We start from the raw sequence: 17966 nt of genomic DNA on the forward strand, positions 1-17966 counted from the left end.
TCAGGTTACATAGTTAAAGTGCCACAGAACAGGACTGACTAGATCCTCAAGAACTAATTAAAATCCTTCTGACCCATAGTTCTGACCCATGTGACCTGCATATTCAGTCACTCTCAGTTAAGATTTCTCAGAACTAAACTTCAGCATTAATCAGATGTCTAGAGTTGGACTCAGTGATCCTTGTGGATCCTTGCAATGCTTAATATTCTGTGATTCTGTCTTACAATAGTTTGAAAGTCCTTAAGTGAGAACTGCCCATGTCAGTGCTTTCACAGAATTGGAAGGGCCTTGCAGCCTCCGTGTGAAAATTAACAGAGAAACAAGAGTGGTAACTGCATAAGGTAAAGTGCCAAAGCCACCTTCCTCCTCATCACAGGAAATGTCATGGAAAAGATTCTAGAGATGGGACACATAGCAAGAGGTAACATGGCAACACAGAATCATAGAATATCCTGAGTTGGAAGGGACACACAAGGATCATTTAGTCTGACTCTTGGCCCTGCATAGGACAACCCCAGGAATCAGACCATGTGCCTGAGAGCATAGTCCAAACACTCCTTGAGCTCTGTCAGGCTTGAGGCCATGACCACTGCCCTGGGGAGCTGTTCAGTGCCCAAACACCCTCTGGGTGAAGAACCTTTCCTAATATCAAACCTAAATCTCCCCTGAGACAGCTTCATGCCCTTCCCTCAGTTGCTCTCATTGGTGGCCAGAGAGAAGAGATTGGTGCCTGCCTCTTCACTTCCCTTTGTGAGGAAACTGTAGGCTGCTATGAGGTATCCCCTCAGTCTCCTCTTCTCCAGGCTGAACAAGTCAAGTGACCTCAGCTGCTTCTCATACGGCTTCCCCTCAAGGCCCTTCATCATCTTTGTTGCCCTCCTTTGGATGATCTCTAATAGCTTTATGTCCATCTTATATTGAGGTATCCAAAACTGCATACAGGACTCAAGATGAGACTGGACCAGAGCAGAGCAGAGTGGGACAATCACCTCCCTTGACCAGCTGGCAATGCCTTGCTTGAGGCAACCCAGGGCACAGCTGGCCCTCCTGGCTGCCAGGGCACACTGTTAGCTCATACTCAACTCACCATAGACCAGGACCCTCAGGTCCACTACTTTCCAGCATCTGATTGCCCAGTCTGCAGGTACAGCCAGGGTTGCCCCATGCCAGGTGCAGAATCAGGCACTTGTCTTTGTTATATTTCATATGGTTGGTGATTGCCTCACCCCCTCATTTATTCAGGTCTCTCTGCAGGGCCTCTCTGCCTTTGAGGGAGTCAACAACTCCTCCCAACTTAGTGTAATTGGCAAACTCTTAGTATCCCTTCGAGTCCTGTGTCCAAGTTGTTTATGAAGATGTCGAGGAGCCCTGTGGAACCCCAGTGGTGTCTGGTCACCAGCCTGGTGTAACCCCATTCACTGTAACCCTTTGTGCTGACCCGTGAGCCAGTTGCTCACCCATCACATGACATGTTTATCCAGCTCTGTGCTGGACATTTTGTCCAGAAGGATAGTGAGAGACTGTATCGAAAGCATTACTGAAATCCAAAAGGATTACATAACTGAGTCATTAACATGTATAATTAGATCTATTTATGGAACTAATAAAACCAAAAAGCTTTTACGTTCAGAAAACCTTCAAAAGTATTTGCAAAAGGATAAAGTCAAAGTGTTCTATGTTTTTATGGCTAGCTGCTTGCAGCAGAAGCCTGGAGTACTGTGCTAAGGAGCATTAAATCTGATGTTGCTGGCAGAGCATCAACATTCCAATAACAAAGGCTGATAAGGTCTGGTGGGTCTGTCAAAGCTGGTATCAAAGATCCAGGCAGATCCGGGCTGGCAGCCAAGTGCTGAGTCATGAGTCAGAATAAACTCTGTTATCAAAGGATCTTCATTGTTCAAGAACTTTCAGCTCTCACCTAGGAACACGAGAGAAAGGTCAGGTTAACTTCTTGTAACTTCAGCTGTCTCAAAGTTAAGCATCTAGTTTAAGGCCACTGACTATGGAGAGAGAGAGGAGGAGGGGGTACCTCCAGGGCAGGATTCATTCCACCCACTTTGGAGATGCATTTTTGTGGAGGAAGAACCACCCATCAGAGCTGTGTCCCTGCGCTGCCTCTCCCATCGGAAGTGCCTCGATAGCCACCTTACAGATGGCTGAAGTTAAGTGAGATGAATTCAGCCTAACTGGTAGCTATAACCTAATGATGAAAATTATGTGGCAGCATTCCAGGAGGTATTAGCAATTCACATAGTTCCCAGATTCTTTTTTTAAATCATTTTTTTAGGATTTATGGAGGTCAATTATGAAAAGCCCATCAGAACACAAGAAATGCTTAAAAATGCTGCATTAGAGAGACATTAATATTAGTCCTTTCGAGGTGGTAATGGCTGTAGCCTTCCTGGCCTGCTGCTCTGCTCTGCTGCTTAATGCATCCAGTTTTTCTATTTACAGATTTACAGAATCTATTTTTGGTATTAACAAAGATTATGAGCATATGTATCAAAGACTGTTCTTGCATCATTTAATTATGGTACTGCTGGCAAAGTAATTCTGGAAAGTGCCACTTAATTAAATATAAGCATTAACATTTGCTGATAGCTTATCAGAAACAATTAGACTTGAAGTATGGGCAATGCACCTGGTGTTTAAAACTTTCAGTTGGAGCATGAAAAGCACAAAATAACCAATTTTCATTAGCATTCCCCAGTGTTTTTCTGCTGAGCACAACCTCAGTTCTCATTGTTATGTTGTTTCTTGGGTAATCTGGAGGCTGCAAGTTTATCTGGACTCCTCTACATAAGCAAAAGCTTGAGCCAGGTGGATGCTTTTGAAAGTGGTTAAAGCATTGCAGCACAGCTGGTGTTTTTGCCAGTTCCTCCTGAAGCATCAAATGTATTCTGCTGATCATCTGGGGTCTGCAGACAACAACCCAGGAACTATCGTGGGCAGTCAGAAGACCTCACAGCTTATGCCAAGTTTTTATTCCTTGCAAGGACAGCTTGATCAGCATTTATGTTCATTAACTTGATAGGGATATGCATTCTTATCCATATGCCAATGCCAAATATTAGTTAATTCTACGTAATTTTTCAGCAATAGCCAGATAGACCTACCTGATAATTAAACCTAAAATATCTGCAGAACTCTGAGCTCTGCTGCTGTTTGCTTGAACGTGCAGAGGGGAAAAGGAAAACAGTAAGCAGAGCTGTAATGAAAAGAATTATTCTCAATTACAGACCCAAAGGCTAGAAGGAACCTTCAGAACGTTTGTTTGACAACATACACGAAAAATACTTAGCAACTGAGGAGAGATGCTTTTCCCAGGTCTAACATTTGGGCAAGCAGCAGCAGCAAGATGATCTGAAATAACACCATCTGGTGAATGCCTGTTTCCTTCTTCAGCAATCAAGAACTATGTGTAACTATAAACAGAGAATAAAATAGAAATAATGCAAAACTACTTTTCAGTTAAATGTTACACAGAATGAACAAACAGCTGCTCTGGGAATGCAGGAAAGAATGATGTTAAATATAGTAGGACATTTGAGCAAGCTGCTCCTATAAATACATGAACAAACTTTGCAAACAGAAGGTATAATTCCTACAGAGCTGAGGAGAGGGAAACTCAGTCCCAGACTGGAGAGAAACTATTCCAGCAATAAATGTAGCAGCAATTCAACCGTCACACAAGAAAAGTACATCCCTTGCCAGCATGAAATCAAGCTGCAGGACATCTGTGCTTGCCTTTATGTGCAGGCAGTCCCATTGGTGCCAGTCAGAATTCCCATGTTTCTGCCCTTTTGACTCTCTGATGTGCTTTGCTGGATTCTGGGCGACCCAGCCTCTAGAAAACAGCCAAATTAGAGGAGTTTTTCCAAGAAGTTGCACTTCTAGATGTTTGACACCACTGGTGGCCTAAGAAGTGAATTCACATTTCTCCAAGAAGTTGCACTTCTAGATGTTCGACACCATTGGTGGCCTAAGAAGTGAATTCACATTTAGGTGACTTAACACTTAGCACTAGTTCTATGAGGTTTGCATCAATGTTTAGCATTCTATCTATAAAAAGTGGTGAAAATAATTGAGAGCTCAGTTTTTACGGAGTCTGCTATTTTGTGTTGATATTATATTTGCAAAAATCCTTGAAAAGTCAAAGTAGTACTGGAAGTTGAAAAAGCAAAGCCACAAAATCTTAAATCCAACCCTATCAGGTAAGTGCCACTTATTAACAACTAGAGGCATCTGACAAGGAAGAGATTTAGTGTTGTCTACCTGGTCCCAGTCATATCAAAGTCCACAAAAGGTATTTTGAAGATGTTGCTGGGTCCTAATGAGCAAGTCAGAGGGAAGGATGGTTAGGGTTTTGGAATGCATGGCACATGAGGAGACACTGAGTGAGCAGGGGCTGTTCAGCCTGGAGAAAGCTCTGACTTTAGTACTACCCAGCAGCAGGACAAGAGGCAAAGGGCACAAACTGGAATACAGGAAATGTGTATAAATGTCATTTTAAAAACTTTCTTCTAAAGTTACTTGAAAACAGGTTGCCCAGAGAAACTGTGGAGTCTCCATCAACAGAGACATTCAAAACTCAGTGGGGCAAAGTTAAGGAAACTTCTCAGTCTGACCATTCACAAAGGTCTCCTGCAGTCACACTCCCAGCTCCAGAGACCAAAGCTCCTGCACAGCAGGCAGCTCTGGTGAGCCCCACACTCCCAACTCCAGAGACCAAAGCCCCTGCACAGCAGGCAGCTCTGGTGAGCCCCTGTGCCCTGCCTGACTCCCAGCATGTTCCCCACTCACACTCAGAGCAGGTTTCCCCGTGGCAGAGTCTCAGATATCTGGTTCCACCAAGCAGTTTGTTCACTGTGCAGTAACACAGCAACAGCCTGAGCTGGAGCCTCTGCAAGGGGCACCCAACAACACAACACCTGGGCTTTTACACCCTCAGTCCACCTGTGCTGAAGTCTCATTCTTCATGCTGAGTCTTCTGCTCGTGCTGTGTCTGTGTCCATCCACCTGGCTGGCACCACCTGTCTCTGTGCTCCTTGTTAACCAGAGGGTTGGCAGTGCACAGCCTCATCTCGAGCTCCATCAGCAGCTCAATCTGCAGCTTGCAAACTGAGCTACCTGCACCAGAGTTATTTGTCATCAGTGTCTTGAGCAACCTGCTGTAGGTGACCCTGTTTTGAGCAGAGGGCCTGGCTAGGTGATCTCCAGACATTCCTTCAACCATTCTGTGTTCTTTGAAATGGATTCAACTGCTCTAACTTCATAATCACTTTTTGCCTTGTGTGGTCTTTGTGTCTCCACACAAAGGTGAAATTTAATGAACTTTCCAGACTACCAGATGCATCCTGAAACCAGGCAAGATACCTGGGCATTTGTGTTCTATTAGTGCTACAAATTATGAAATGTCCCACAACAGGAGTTTTCTCTGATTTTATGTTTACCATGTTTTTAGTGGCAGGTAAGATGAAGCATACCCACTGCTGTTTGTAAGTATTCAAAAACAGACATGCACAATACTAACTTTATAAATACTAGAGTGGAACTAAAAATGTACTTAGCAATGAAAATAATAAATAATCATAGAATGTCAAGGGGATGGAATGGACCTTACAGATCATCTAGTCCCAACCCACACTGCCATGGGCAGGGATAGGGATACCATCCACTAGACCAGGCTGCTCAAGGCTTTATCCAAATAAACCAAGGGAAGCAGAAAATTGTAATTATCAAAGGAGATAAAAATTAAATTGCACCTTCAGAGGGGTCCATGTATGTGCTAAATTTCTAAAAGAATCTGAAAGAGCTGTTTCTGTCCATGTTTGCTGACAGAGTACCATTCTCCACTATGCATTATAGCTTCTCAGATTTTTATCCAAGCAGTTTTGTTCCTTCCAGAGATTCTGAAGAAGTTTTTGCCAAGCACACCGAGTGACATTAACTCTGTTGTTTGAAAGACATGCTGAAACAAAGCAACACCACAGAGCTGCACTTTGCCTGACAGAGTGGCAACTTCACAGCTTGAAAACTGAAGGTATAAATCTTCCTAAAGTAATAGAATTGTAGGATTATTTAGGTTGGAAAATATCTCTAAGAAGATTGAGTCCAACTGTTCCCTCAGCACTGCCAAACCCACCACTCAGTGCCCTCAGTGCCACATCTACAGTCTTTGAAATCCCCAGGGGTGGTGATTCCACCACTGCCCTGGGCAGCCTGTGCCAATAGTTCTAACTTCAAGACCAACAAACAGTTAATATTAGCTGCTTTTAGAATCTATTCAGTACTATCAATCTTTTATAAGAGAATGCCTAATCTACTGAAAACAAAAAAAAAAGAAAGCGTGTTTCTGCAGAGTTTCAAGAAAACTCAAAATTATTTTATTCACAAAAGCAGAAGTCAATAAAAATATAGATATCCTGATCAGTTTTACAGACCATGTTCATTTTTTCTCTCCTTCACTGACAGGCAAAGCATCATGAAAAAAAATAGTAACAAGCATTTACATCACAAACCATTATTAACACAGATTCATGTATATGAGCAAATGTTGTAAAGGTTTTGCATATAATTATAAATACAAAAAAAATCACAGGTCTGACAAAACATTCCAAGAAAATCAGCTCTTTTTTTTTTCTGTGCTGTACTGTTTTTCAGTAGTGAAGAGTATGTGCTGTCTCACTGGCATCTGACCATTATTTTTTGGTATAAACTGAAATTCATGGGCTCACTGCACTCAAGTGTTTTCTTTGAATTCCAAACCCCTTTATAGGATCAAATTAGGATGTTTGTGGTAGATTACTCAATTGGTGCCAAAAAAACTGTCCACATTGGTACTAAGTAGCATCAGGAAGCTCTTTTTTTTTTTTTTTTGCAAGTTATGGAGCATCCCCACAAAAAACCCTGAAGATATCTTTGTTGTTCAGAGTTCTGTCAGCTCAGTGTTTACGCATGAAACTGGAAGAAAATCTTTCTCTATTGTAGATATCCAAATGATCTCCAGAAATCACAAGTGAGTTTTGTGGCATTTAGACAAGTCTGGCTCTCAGGACCATGACGGAAGACAACCTAGATTAAGGAACAAGGCCAATCAATTCTGTTTTGCTTTGTTGTGTTTTTTTTTTTCAATCCAGCTACTAGGACTAAACACTCCTCTGGGAAAACTCTCATTGAGATAAACAGACCAAGTGCCAATTTTCTTTCTTTATTCCACTTTTAATGCCATTTAATTTTATCAAGATGAAAACTTTGTGACCTCTTCCATCATATAAACCTTGACAAAAATGTTTTTAGAACAGGTTACAAAATTTTAACCCAAAACTTATTTGAAAACAAAAAACAATCAGAAAATGCTGTCATTTTACAAAAAGCAAGTACTGAACTAGGAGGACGAAACACTGTAGTACAGAAATTGACTTTAAAGGTTGTCTTGTACAGGAAACAACCCCAAACCCATCATTATTACTTCTATAATTCTGATGATCAAATCTACAATATGCCAGGTTATTTGCATGCAGAGGCTTCCTGCCTCTGCCTACTTACACTCTGAGAGCCTCACAGCTGGGAGAGAGTTTGCTCTTCTTTGAAAAGAACAGAAAATCCAGTTTCATATGGGAACAATTCTTGCTACATAAGTGCTATGGCAGATCACTTAGACCCCCCCAGCTCCTCAGGACATGACTGATCTTGCCTATGCTGCTTCTCATACCTTTACCTGCTGTTCCTTGGAATATCCAGCAATAGGTCATTGAAAAGCAGGGACTCTCACAACGCCGCAGAACGGGAAGCACTGGCTGCCCAAGGAAAGCCCTACCCTCCTCTTATTGCAGTCTGGATATTGAAGGTGGTGAAGCTGCTGAAGCACAGGCAGAATGAAGCTGCAGAATGAGATCTGGGCTACAACTGTTCTCACTCCCTGCCCGTCAGAATTTCACACCTAATGTACAGAATATACAAACGATCACCGAGTACTACATCCCGAAGAAACAAAACGTCGGAGTATTTTCAGCAAACTCAGCTTCTCTCCTGAAGTTTTCTGCAGCTCTGTGATTCCTGCAATGACACCTCTCTGCGACTCACACTTTTCCCCCATCCTACCCTCCCTGTGGAACCCACAGCTCTCCTGCTCACAGCCAGGAATAGTGTGCACTGTCTCCTTTCCCAAAGCAGAAAGCGTACGTCACCGGGCACCGGTACTTGGCATGACTCCAACACAATCTCCAAAATACAAATATTTTATAGAAAAATTTAATTTAATTTTACAAAATACAGATACAACACTACCCAATGTAGCAAAATAATGGAATTGAAAAATAATTTCAAAATATTTAAAGCATTAGGTTCTAAAATAAATAATGCTATCTAAAGGAAGTGTTCAGGTTTTGCAATAAGGAGGAGGCAGTTCCACTATTACTGATCTTTTTTGACTTCTTTACAAGTTCCATAATTTATGTAGAAAAATATACAAGAAAAGAATTTGGAGTAAAGAATAGGTTGGGTATGTAACATTTAACATAAATAAAAAGCCTAAAGCAAAACCAAAAAGAAAACCAATTGTTTTATTTCTGTACATCAAGACTACAAATAGTATTTTAACACTTCATTTATTACCCAAATTAAGAAATTATACATTTTTATATGGTTACTAGTAAACATCTTAAAATCACTCAGTTTCCCCACATTTAAAAGGATATTGCTGGTTACTGCTTATTAAATAGGAAATCCAACAGAGTTTCCAGTAACAGCAAAATATTTTTTTGCATAAGAGATTAATACAAATTTGATTGTAATTTGTGATGATTTAAAATATAAACCTAAAATTCACAGGGATGTACTTATGAATCTTACAGTCTGAACCATAATTCCTTTTTAAAATATGCAGTTTGCATATGAAACCCAATGATGTGCCTACTACTAGAGAATCAGCTCCTTCCATATGAATGCAGTTTTTTCCCCAGATATCAAATTATATTAAGCAGCATATTCCCACCTACTTTTCTAGCAGAAATACTGCAGGGAGATGGATATAAAAGCTGTTTAATCACCCCAAAAAATTAATTTGGTTAGTGTCTACAGCACAGATGTGGTATTTAAGATGGAAAGAAATGACAGGGAAAAGGAATGTGAACACCACAGGCTTCAAAGAGATAAAGCCTGAGAACTTTGGTTCAAATAATTTTAATAATTGTTACATGTGTATTTGTCCAAAGTGATGACTTCTGCATGTGCTGTGTATGCAATAGGAGCCTGATTCATTTAAACCAACCAACCAAAAATCCTGTACGGGCACAAAAGACAGAAAAAAACCAGAGACAACCTGGACAGTCACATCCACTCCCAACAGTGTCCAAGGGACAGTGATGCAGCCAAAGGCTGAACTTAAAATAATGCAAACCCTACTTCTTCAAGGTATTTCAGAAAGCACAAATGGAATACTATACCCATTTTATCTCAGTGCCTACCATCTCGAGGGAAGATAGTATAAATCAAAACCAGTTCTGCAACAACTATGCCTTGTAAACAATTCTACAACATAAGTAAAGATGTCAGGTTATCGGTAATGAGCATTTTCATCCTCTCAGCTCTGGGATATCTGCAAACATCTGCTTCACTTCCATCTCCAAGATTAATTACAGGATGTTAGCCCTGTACTTCATCCCAATGCACTTCACGGTACACAACTTATTGCCAGTTTGTGAAATTATTTATGTTTGAACAGCACAAAGCCAAAGCTTCATCTTTGGTTAATTTCACTGAGATGTCACTGTTCTTTTAATGTGCTCTTTCTTTACATAAACACAGAAATCAGCCACACTGCACACAGAATTCATTGGTTTGAATCATTAAGCAGTGTCAACGTAAGATTCAGGAATGAAAGCTAACTAAGAAATCATGTTTAGAAATGAAACCTATTTGAGGGCATTTGATAAGACACAAGAGCTGCAGAAACCTAGACAGAATTCCCTTAAAACTGTTTGGGTATGGGTGCTGCTTATAGAGTAGGCACTGGTTAGTTCCTCTGTAGATCATCCAAACAAGCATCAGTTTGACTCAGCTCAGTTCAAACCCAGCAGCACATTCAATGGCATAAAGCAGTTTGCTTCGCATCAGGTTCTCGTCGTAAAACTCAGGAAGCTTCAGCAAGTTCATGCAGGTACTGGCAGTAGGTAACCTGTCTAAATCAGATCCTCCGTTGTGAATGCAAAATGCAGGATATAACTCCTGGAAAATGCAAGAGGAGAAAAAAAAAAACATATCACAAAGAGATATACAAGCCAAAGCCTATCCTTGTGGCAGCCAGCACACAGTTCTAGGAAGTAAATCACTAGATTAAAACCTGTCACAACAACACACTCAAATGGCATTTTCTTTCACTCCTGGTAGCACCAAAACCACTCCTGAACTGTGCAGTGCTTCCCTCTCCCTCGACCCCAGCAAGACCCACTGATTTGCAAAACACAACACAATTTATTTGGTTCTAAGGAAAACACAGCCATTTGTTATTGTTCATACAAGTCTATTCTGCAAACTTACAATGTTACAAAAACATAATATTGACATGCAGTGAGTTTGTAAGGACACAAACTTCTCAAACCCTGATTATTATTCTAATGTGGTAACTATTATCCAAAGATCACTTTTTTTTTTTTTTTTTAGTTCTGAGAAAGAGTATAGTGAAAAATACATTTATTTGTTACCTCTAAAGCACTGCTCTGCCTGGCAGGACTGGTGGTTTTATCAAATGCTTTGCCTGAGGTAAAGAAGTTCTGATTTTAGAAACTGGAAAAAATTTCCAGCTCCAAAGGCAAAAGGTCAATGAGATTCTGAGCTAAATTATTGTTCAAATGGAGGCCTTAAAAGTATTTCACAGCTAAAATGCTGCATTTTTAGTGTTCCTTTCAAAATGCTAATTGAATTCCCCTACTTTAGCTTTAAAAATGGAAAAATGGAGTTCTAAATTGAAATGTCATGCCAAGGGCACCATTTGTTGCATAATTAAATACTGTACAGCGGGAAACTGCAATAGTTTGGAAGTGAAAAGTATCATCAATTTATTATGTGACCTGATTGGAACTTAACAATTTTCAACCACACTTTAATGACTTCCTTTTTTTTGGTCCGTAACAATCACATTTATTAAACTTATTAAACTTTAATTAGCTTTAGTAAACGTTATTCTGAGTCTGACTCTGGCAGTGAAAGTTTAACATTTTTAAATGATGCAGAGCTAGACTGTGCTGCCTATCAGCTATGAATGTCAAGACAATTCCTTATCTTAAATTGACAGACACTAACTTGAAGAAAACATGATGGTTCCACAACATAAAGCACGTGCAAGATTCCAGAGTGAGAACCAGAAATTGGTGTTTCTCTCAGAAAAACACAGCACACACATTACAAGTGCAAACAAATTCTGAAGATCATTTGTGTTAATGTCTACCATCAACATAAATATATTCAGAGAGTTATTGGGCTGCTAATGCTCAGCATTCCTGTGGCTTCACAGCTCTAAACAACACACTGTCATAGGCTATCCAGACATTACTGCTGATGGTACTTCCTTTTCTGGCAAACCCCTGGTTTGGTGGTAAACCTGCCTTACCAAAACACTCCTGCAGTCACCATGCAAGCCCTGCCTGACCCATCAGTGCTGCCCAGCAGAGCACCAGTGACACCTCTTCACGCTGCTTTCTGCTGCCAAGACTGTCACACATGACTGAGCTCACACCTCTGCTGCACAGTGAATTAATCTTTTAACTTGCTGCTTTCATGCTGAAAATGTGATGCCTACTTCCATTTTTTCCTAGCCGAGTATGTTAAGTCAGGTTGTGGTCCATCTCCCACATGCACACACAAATTTCAGCTTTCCACATTTAGCTTCTTCCTAATGTGTCACTGCCAGCCTTAATATTTTTAGACTTTTGATTCACTTCCTCCATCTCTCCATGTGTCATACTGGCTACCCCAAAGCTGGGTACCTGCATCTGCATTTCCTCCTCTCCTCTTGTAATTAAAGAGGATGACAACTAATGGAGACTTCTGTTTACTCGGTTTCCACACAGGTGTTTCCCAATTCTCCCTTCCTCACATGACTGATGTGCACTGGTCTATCTTGGTCTCACCCCAGAGTTTTCCAACTGTTCTTCCTGCTGTCCCTAAAATCCTATTTGTTGCTAGAGTACTGCACAGTGATATTCACATGGACTTGAAGAGATTAGGAGAAATGCTGCAGGCTTTTAAATAATCAATCACATAAATCAATCACCAAATACCCTGGATAGGATTCACGTGATCAAAGAGCCATTTCCATTGTCTTCACATCCAAATCTAGTCACCCTGGACACTCTTTACTGTTAAACTGGGTCTAGTTAGTATGTTTTGTGATGTCTAAGACACAAGTCATTTCATCCTGAAGTAGACATACAAAACAGTCAGAAAAATTACCAACTGAAAGTGCAAATTCCTCTTCTAGGTGTCTATAAAAAGAGTGTAGCTGAGCTACAGATTATAGATACTGAAGATGGAGAATATGTTGCCTATCCACATGGTAAGAGAACCACACAGCACTGAATGTTCCCACACTTAGAGGAAATTAAGCCCACAGCTGGTTCTTAGCCAAAATTTTGCAGTCCAGTGAAACTCATGGGTAGAATATCCCCAGAATTTACTTTCAAAATGTCTTCACCTTGCCTTGGCCTCTCTTTAGTTTTAGCAGCAGTAGACAAAAGTTTTCTTCATATTTAAGCTTCACTGTAAATAGCAATCTGAAGATAGCAGCAAAATATTTAGCTACAAAGGGCAATGAGCTGTGACCTATAAGCAGATAAATGGTAATTAGAAGAAAACACAATACATGTCCTGCTTCAAACGGTTAATTTAAGAGGTTCAAATTTAATAGCTGCTTTTATATCCTACATTCTCTTTTGCCTGACTTAAAAGACATTATTCTTAACTCAACCTGTTCCTTGACACTGGCAGCAGTTCTACCTCTGCACAAGGACATGAAATGGCAGCAAGAACCTTCCATGACACAGAGTCAATGCTCCAACCACTGGGTTCGTAGAGCTTATCCAACTCTGCATTTAAAATAGAAAACACCAGAACAACACTTCATTAAATATCTTAAAACTAAACTTATGATACACCAAATGCAAACAACGAAGCTGTTCCTGTAGTCACAGAGGAGTACTGTTCTCAAACTGTAGATTCCTACAGACAAGAAAAGCTTGGATCAACATCTGCAGCACTGCCAAAAACCTGCCAGAAGTCAGAGGACATATACCTTAAACCCCAGAAGAGGTGGTCGTGAGCAGCTCGTTACAAATTTGAGTAGTTTGCGTTTCTCTTCGTCAGTGAAGCTTTCTACGACTCTCCAAAATATTTTAATTACAGGATGGTCTGCTGTGTAGCCACCTATAATGAGATTTCAATAATTTATAGGTAGAATAGTTTTATGTAAGAAATAAATTCTTCAGAAAACCTAGCATCAATCCTGAAAGCTTGGGGACAGTATTATAACCAGCAGGTTCATACTGCTAACCTCCAGTACCTATAGATCTCTGATCACTACATGTTCAGTTTCATTGCTTAACTATGGCTACTATATCCCTCAGCTTCTTAGCTGCAGTTTTCTTCACTGTATCCTATTTTAAATTAACTTTATTTCATTTATCATTTAGCTAATAACTTTGGCCTTTTACTCCAAGAGTGTACAAAAGACCAAGGATATTACTGAAGGAATGAACTTACCTTGAGCTAAGTCCAGATGTGAACTGATGATTTAGTAGCTACTTTTTGATTACACTCATGATAAATGCAAGGAAAGAAAATGAAGTAAGGTATCTTGCATTTCTCACAAGGAAAAAATATGAGCTCTCTCTTCAGACTGTCTGAGAAATGCTATTGAATGTGGTGGTAAAAACAACTATCCCAAAGTCACTTCCACACTTCTTTTCAGGTCAACCAGACACTATCATTAACTAACTTTCATTTAGAAAAGGAACATTCTCTAATTATCCAGCTAAAAATCATTTAAGTGTGCAGATAAAATAAACTGCATATCTCTATTTCCCAGTATATATAAGATTGGGTTGTTATTTTAGCAAATCTTCTGAAACTCAGGCCCATCTACAGTTTGGTAACTGGGTTGTTATTTTAGCAAATCTTTTGAAACTCAGGCCCATCTACAGTTTGGTGAAAGGTAAGAAGTATGACCCTACAACTTGTTTTTAAAAGCCAGGATAGAAAGCAAATTTATCTATTCCTGAGTCAGTCACAATACATTTTTTTAATATAAGTAAAATACGCTTACCTGAATAGTTTGTGAAAGATTTAAGGTCATCCAAACCTTCCTGATTACATTTTTTAATATAAGTAAAATACGCTCACCTGAATAGTTTGTGAAAGATTTAAGGTCATCCAAACTAATAGGAACTTGGGCACCAGAAGTCAGAACCTAACAGAGGAGGAAATGAGACCATTATATTACAGGCAAGAAATAGCATTTATTTGTTTAAACCAACTGTTTTCTGTGGTTTTAAGTGGTGTTACCTGTATTTCCTGTTGATCAAACATTCGAAGCCACTCGAGATTGACCACGTTGGCCAGTCCCTGCCGGAAAGCCAAGCAGTGCTGTCGGATTTGTTTGTTCAGCCTGTAATCTGCCACCAGGTGGATGTAGGCGATTCGGTTAGCACTGGTGACAGGAATATCTTTTCCCCCTGGTTTCAGCTCAACCACCTACAAACACAGCAATTTTCATCACCTCGGTAAACTTTAGGTCTGTGTGCTGTAACTGTAAAACTGAACTGCAAAACATTGTAGTAAGTGGTGCATATATTTGAGGCTGACTGGAATATACTCGAGAACGTTCACAACGAGGTAAGACAAGAGATGTCATGTTATAAAGACAGAGTTTTCTGTTTACCTGGCAGAGCATGTTCTATGGCAGTGCAGTTTTTAGACCTACCCCTCCAGGTCCCAGTGCAGCTGATCATGTGGCCACATGGCTTAGCACCAGAAAGCAGATTCAGCACAGTCAGAGCTCTTTTATAGGAGCAGTGTGCAATACCAGATTCACCACTGCAAACTGGACAGAAATTGAGGTGAAAACATCCCCCCTGACAAGCTCACCCAAGCTTCACTGATGCTGATAAGTGTCCTGGAAGAGAGAGTAGCCTGTATAAGCACAGGGCTGTAAGTGCCCTGGAAAAGAGAGTAGCCTGTATAAGCACAGGGCTCACAGAGAACACTCTCCTTCCAGTTGGATTAGGGAAGCTGTGGCTGACTGGCTGGGCTCTTCTCTGGTGCTGGTGAATTCTGCAGGGTCACATCATGCTAGAAGCAATATCCACTGAGTCAAAACTAAGATTCTGATACAAGACTGATTTACAGAATGCTCAGCATTCACAACTCCTACTGCTGAAATCCAAACGATGTGTGCTCGGTGCTTTCAAGAAAAGTCAAACCCAAACACACTTATCCAGGCTAAACCTTGGGTTTTTTACTGAGAAGCTTAACTTTTGTCTTATAAGTACACCAAGGTACCTCAGTATGGAAGAATTTTTAAAAGAAAACCCCAAAACCAAAGACACTGTAATTGCATCAAGATATAAACAGGATCAAAGCTAGCTGTTATTAAAACACTAAAGGCCTTAGCATACTCTACTCTTTACTACATGAAGTTAATTTTGCTAAGTAGTAGTCCAACTGGAAGGGACTGCTAGAGTACTAAGAGGAGAATTAAAAAAAAACTGAAAAGCTGAGATACTGTCACCTTCTGAACTCTTTGAAAAAAACATTTGTTTTTCTACACTCTGGAGTCAGCAATTTCTTAATTTTTTTTTAAAAAGCCATGCATTTCAGTCTATGGCAGCAATCACATCTTTAGAGCACGGGGAATTAAACACATGAATAGTTTCTTTTGTAACATGCTACCTAATAATGTGAGCTGTTCTAGTGCTAAGCAAAATGTTAATGATTAAAAATTCACAGTGCTTTTGAGCATTCAGATTTCTACTTGATTCATAGCTTCTTCAGGCCAAAGAGACCATTAAGATCTGTGAATTTTGACCTCCCAGATAACAAAAGGCCAGAGGATTCTGTCTAGAGATTCCTGTATTTAACTCAATTAATCCACAGATGAGTTAGAACACATTTTTTAGAGACAGGTAATCCTGTGATGGAGTATCTACCACTGTCTTTAATAAACACCACAAGCTGAATTACAATAGGTGTTAAAAATATGTCTTACTTCCCCCTTTAATCCTTCAGCTGCAACCTTCTTGCTTTTAATACCTACAGTAAAAAACTTCCTCAATCCTCCACCATGTCTGTGTCCAGCTAGTACTGACTATGCTTAAACCCTACTTCCTGAAGAACTAAGTAAAAGCAAGGTGTTAGTTTACCTGCCATTGTTTCATACCCTGTACACAATAGTTTGTTCCCTTCTCAACAAGAACCAGGGATACAAGGGGAAGGAGAGCTCTCTCTGGGGTCCATGCCATGCAGCCTGTCACTCCAGGGGTTACAGGTCAGTGTCTGGGGCCACTGACTGGCCTGAGGGTGAGGATATTTCTACCAGTAAAGTCCACAAGGAGTATTAATAGAAGTTTGGGACATGTTCCATACCACAGTGGAAACAGCTGAGGAGAAAGGGCCCTGCACTGCTAAACTTTCTCCTCTGCTACTGCAGGCAACAATGCAGTCTAGAAATGTATGTCCAGAAATGTTTCATCTCACTGTAGTAGCTTCACTGTTGTCACTGTAAAGTTAATCACCAGAGGAATCCAATTATTGAGTAGAAACATTCTATTTTTCCCTTCAAATCCAATGGGTACAGTTCATTCACACCCACTGTCCTTATTTCAGCATCAATTTGTCTTTTCTTCCTCCTCAATTATAGCCATGATGTGTTACTTACAGGCAGCAACTTCATTAATCTTCCCAAAGACCTTTTCACTGAATTAAAGTCAGGTTTCTCCAATCTCCTCTTAGAAAATACCCTTTTCCAAAGCCCAACAAGATCAGAAAGCTCTCTCTTAGTTATTAAACTCCTGTCCTCTTTAGGATGAGAGCTACTAATGATGTTCCATATGAACAGATCAGTGTTGAGACCTCAACACTCCTAATACTTCACTGTCTGCTCACTCACAAACTTTCTTTACATGTTTTGCAGAACTGCAGAATTCCTTGTTCTTTTGACACTACTTCACCCAATACAATCCCTCTCTCTGAGGTATGGACACACTGAATAAAGCTGAACTCATTAAGCTTCTCTAAGAGCATGGACACCAATAATGAACTAACTAATACTTCTTACTGCAGTTGCACACAATATGGAGCAATTATTGCATACAGTAATTTCTGTGAGCTCAGTATTTATGAAAAAAAGATGCTTGAAGTGACCTCCTCCTTCCTAAATAGCAAAAGGGAACTACTAGCAGCGTGTTCTAGAAAACCACTGTTTTTTCAGCTTCATCCCAGCAGCAGGTGAAGAAAAATGTCTGACCCTCCCTGCAGGTCAGCAAACACAAATCAGGACACAGATTAATTTCTGTATTGGCTCCACAGGATGCTCTAAGGATGTCAAGAAAGCTGTATTCATTCTACAACAAAAGCTATTCTCTCCCTATAATGTTCTTCCCGCAAAACAGAGGGGAAAAAAGGTGTTGTGCTATGTCTGACCACTACTTTTAGAAAACAGGACAAAGTGTTTTTAAAACTAGCCTTTTATTTTTGTATTTTTAAGTAACAAACCTTGATTTCTACTCCATGAATGCTTCTGTAGCTCCCCTTCACCCCACAGCCCTGAACTGCCACAGTACAGCACTCAGTTAACTGAATTTCCTGGGGTTAGATCCAGTGATCTAACTATCCATTTTCAGAGTTTGTCCATGTGAGGCTAATTTTACCACTGTTTTGTCAAAGCACCACCCAAGATTTAAACAAACGGGATAATG

The 17966-nt window shown here is 40.2% G+C and overlaps 1 protein-coding gene across 1 annotated transcript in view; it reads right to left on the reverse strand.

Moving 5' to 3' along the window:
- Positions 1-9171: 9171 nt before the first annotated feature.
- The window catches only part of LOC103811833 (ubiquitin-protein ligase E3C-like), a 13818-nt gene continuing 5023 nt past the window's right edge, over positions 9172-17966 (reverse strand). Inside the window, exons 2-5 of the mRNA XM_009084830.1 lie at positions 14557-14745; positions 14395-14461; positions 13289-13419; positions 9172-10227 (exon numbers count right to left, since the gene is read on the reverse strand). Coding sequence (XP_009083078.1) covers positions 10057-10227; positions 13289-13419; positions 14395-14461; positions 14557-14745 — 558 coding nt within the window. The 3' untranslated portion in view covers positions 9172-10056. The remainder of the gene's footprint in view (positions 10228-13288; positions 13420-14394; positions 14462-14556; positions 14746-17966) is intronic.

This window comes from Acanthisitta chloris, unplaced genomic scaffold (assembly GCF_000695815.1).
Source record: "Acanthisitta chloris isolate BGI_N310 unplaced genomic scaffold, ASM69581v1 scaffold12781, whole genome shotgun sequence".
NCBI lineage: Eukaryota > Metazoa > Chordata > Aves > Passeriformes > Acanthisittidae > Acanthisitta > Acanthisitta chloris.